Genomic DNA, 1,219 nt, shown 5'->3' with positions numbered 1-1,219 from the left:
AAACCCTAGCAGCCCCCCTCGCCTCCCTCGATCCAGATCTCGCTCCCACATCGCCGCCGCCACCCACCCCGATCCCACCCCTCCCCTCGTCTCCCTCCCAAACCTTGCCGCCGGCGGCCTCTCCCGTCCTCTCCGTTTCCCCTGCGCGCACACAACCTCCGTCCCCTACTGCTCTCCCTGCTATCCCTCCTCCCTCGCCCCAGTTCCCTGCCCCGCCTCGACCGGCCAGCGCACCGCCATGTGTGTGGTGACTCGACGATGCCGCCCGCACGCACGCCGCAGCCCAACCGCTGCCCCCTCTCCCCCCACCCCACCCCCTCCCTCGAGCTCACCGCTGCCGCCGCCGCCGGCCGCCCCGCCTCGGCGAGATGGAGACGGCCCGGGCCCCAGCCGCCCCCGCGACGTCCAGGCCGCGCACCGTGGAGGCCATCTTCAGGGACTTCAACGCGCGCCGCGCCGGCCTCGTCCGCGCGCTCACCTCCGGTGAGTACCCGACCGACCGACTGTGCCCCTTCCTTTCTTCTCCTTCCCCCTCATCCCCTTTGCCCCTCTCATAGCGCCGCGCTGACACCGCGCTTCTCTCCTGCGCCTCGTGCCGCCGTGCAGATGTCGACGACTTCTTCGACAGCTGCGACCCAGGTGAGTTGCCCCCCAGATTGGATGGATGGATTGGGCTACTCCGCTACCGCCGGGCGGTGGGATCCGGACGGGGATTGACTGGATCGGCCTGGGTTTTTTCTCTCTCTGCTCGCAGATAAGGAGAACCTCTGCCTCTACGGCCACCCCGACGGGACCTGGGAGGTGTCACTGCCGGCGGAGGAGGTGCCCCCCGAGCTGCCTGAGCCGGCCCTCGGCATCAATTTCGCCCGCAACGGCATGAACCGCCGCGACTGGCTCTCCCTCGTCACCGTCCACTCCGACTCGTGGCTCCTCTCCGTCGCCTTCTTCTTATCTCCGTGGCCTGCTCCTGTTGTAGTATATTTCAGATGCATAGATAGATTCTTCGATGCTTCCTAGGCCTATACTGTTATGCTTGGCTTGAATATCTCTAGTTTGTATTTTTGCTGCTGGGTGCTAATTTTTGCTGCTGAACCTAAGTTTGGCCTTAGTTCATATGCTGATCTCTAGTTTGTATTTTTGCTGCTGGGTGCTAATTTTCATAGATGAGCACCTTGGAAGTGGTATGTGGTGTTCTGCATGTGCTAGTGATACTAAGCAT

At 63.2% G+C, this 1,219-nt stretch overlaps 1 protein-coding gene across 1 annotated transcript; it reads left to right on the top strand.

Moving 5' to 3' along the window:
* The first annotated feature begins 347 nt into the window (after positions 1–347).
* On the top strand, positions 348–1,017 carry LOC123158224 (PHD finger protein ALFIN-LIKE 2-like). The gene is made up of 3 exons (XM_044576300.1): positions 348–483; positions 607–639; positions 755–1,017. Exons 1-3 carry the CDS (start codon positions 369–371, stop codon positions 1,015–1,017), a joined length of 411 nt encoding a protein of 136 aa, XP_044432235.1. The 5' UTR covers positions 348–368.
* Positions 1,018–1,219: the final 202 nt, after the last annotated feature.

This window comes from Triticum aestivum, chromosome 7B (genome assembly GCF_018294505.1).
Source record: "Triticum aestivum cultivar Chinese Spring chromosome 7B, IWGSC CS RefSeq v2.1, whole genome shotgun sequence".
Taxonomy (NCBI): domain Eukaryota; kingdom Viridiplantae; phylum Streptophyta; class Magnoliopsida; order Poales; family Poaceae; genus Triticum; species Triticum aestivum.
The sequence above is the reverse complement of the archived record's forward strand: the minus strand, read 5'-3'. Positions and strand labels throughout refer to the sequence as shown.

Excerpts from the sequence above, each read along its gene's own strand:
- LOC123158224 (XM_044576300.1), top strand. The coding sequence starts at position 369 with ATGGAGACGGCCCGGGCCCCAGCCGCCCCCGCGACGTCCAGGCCGCGC. Across the intron at positions 484-606 it reads CGTCCGCGCGCTCACCTCCG|ATGTCGACGACTTCTTCGAC; the intron begins GTGAGTACCCGA and ends GCCGCCGTGCAG. Across the intron at positions 640-754 it reads CTTCGACAGCTGCGACCCAG|ATAAGGAGAACCTCTGCCTC; the intron begins GTGAGTTGCCCC and ends CTCTGCTCGCAG.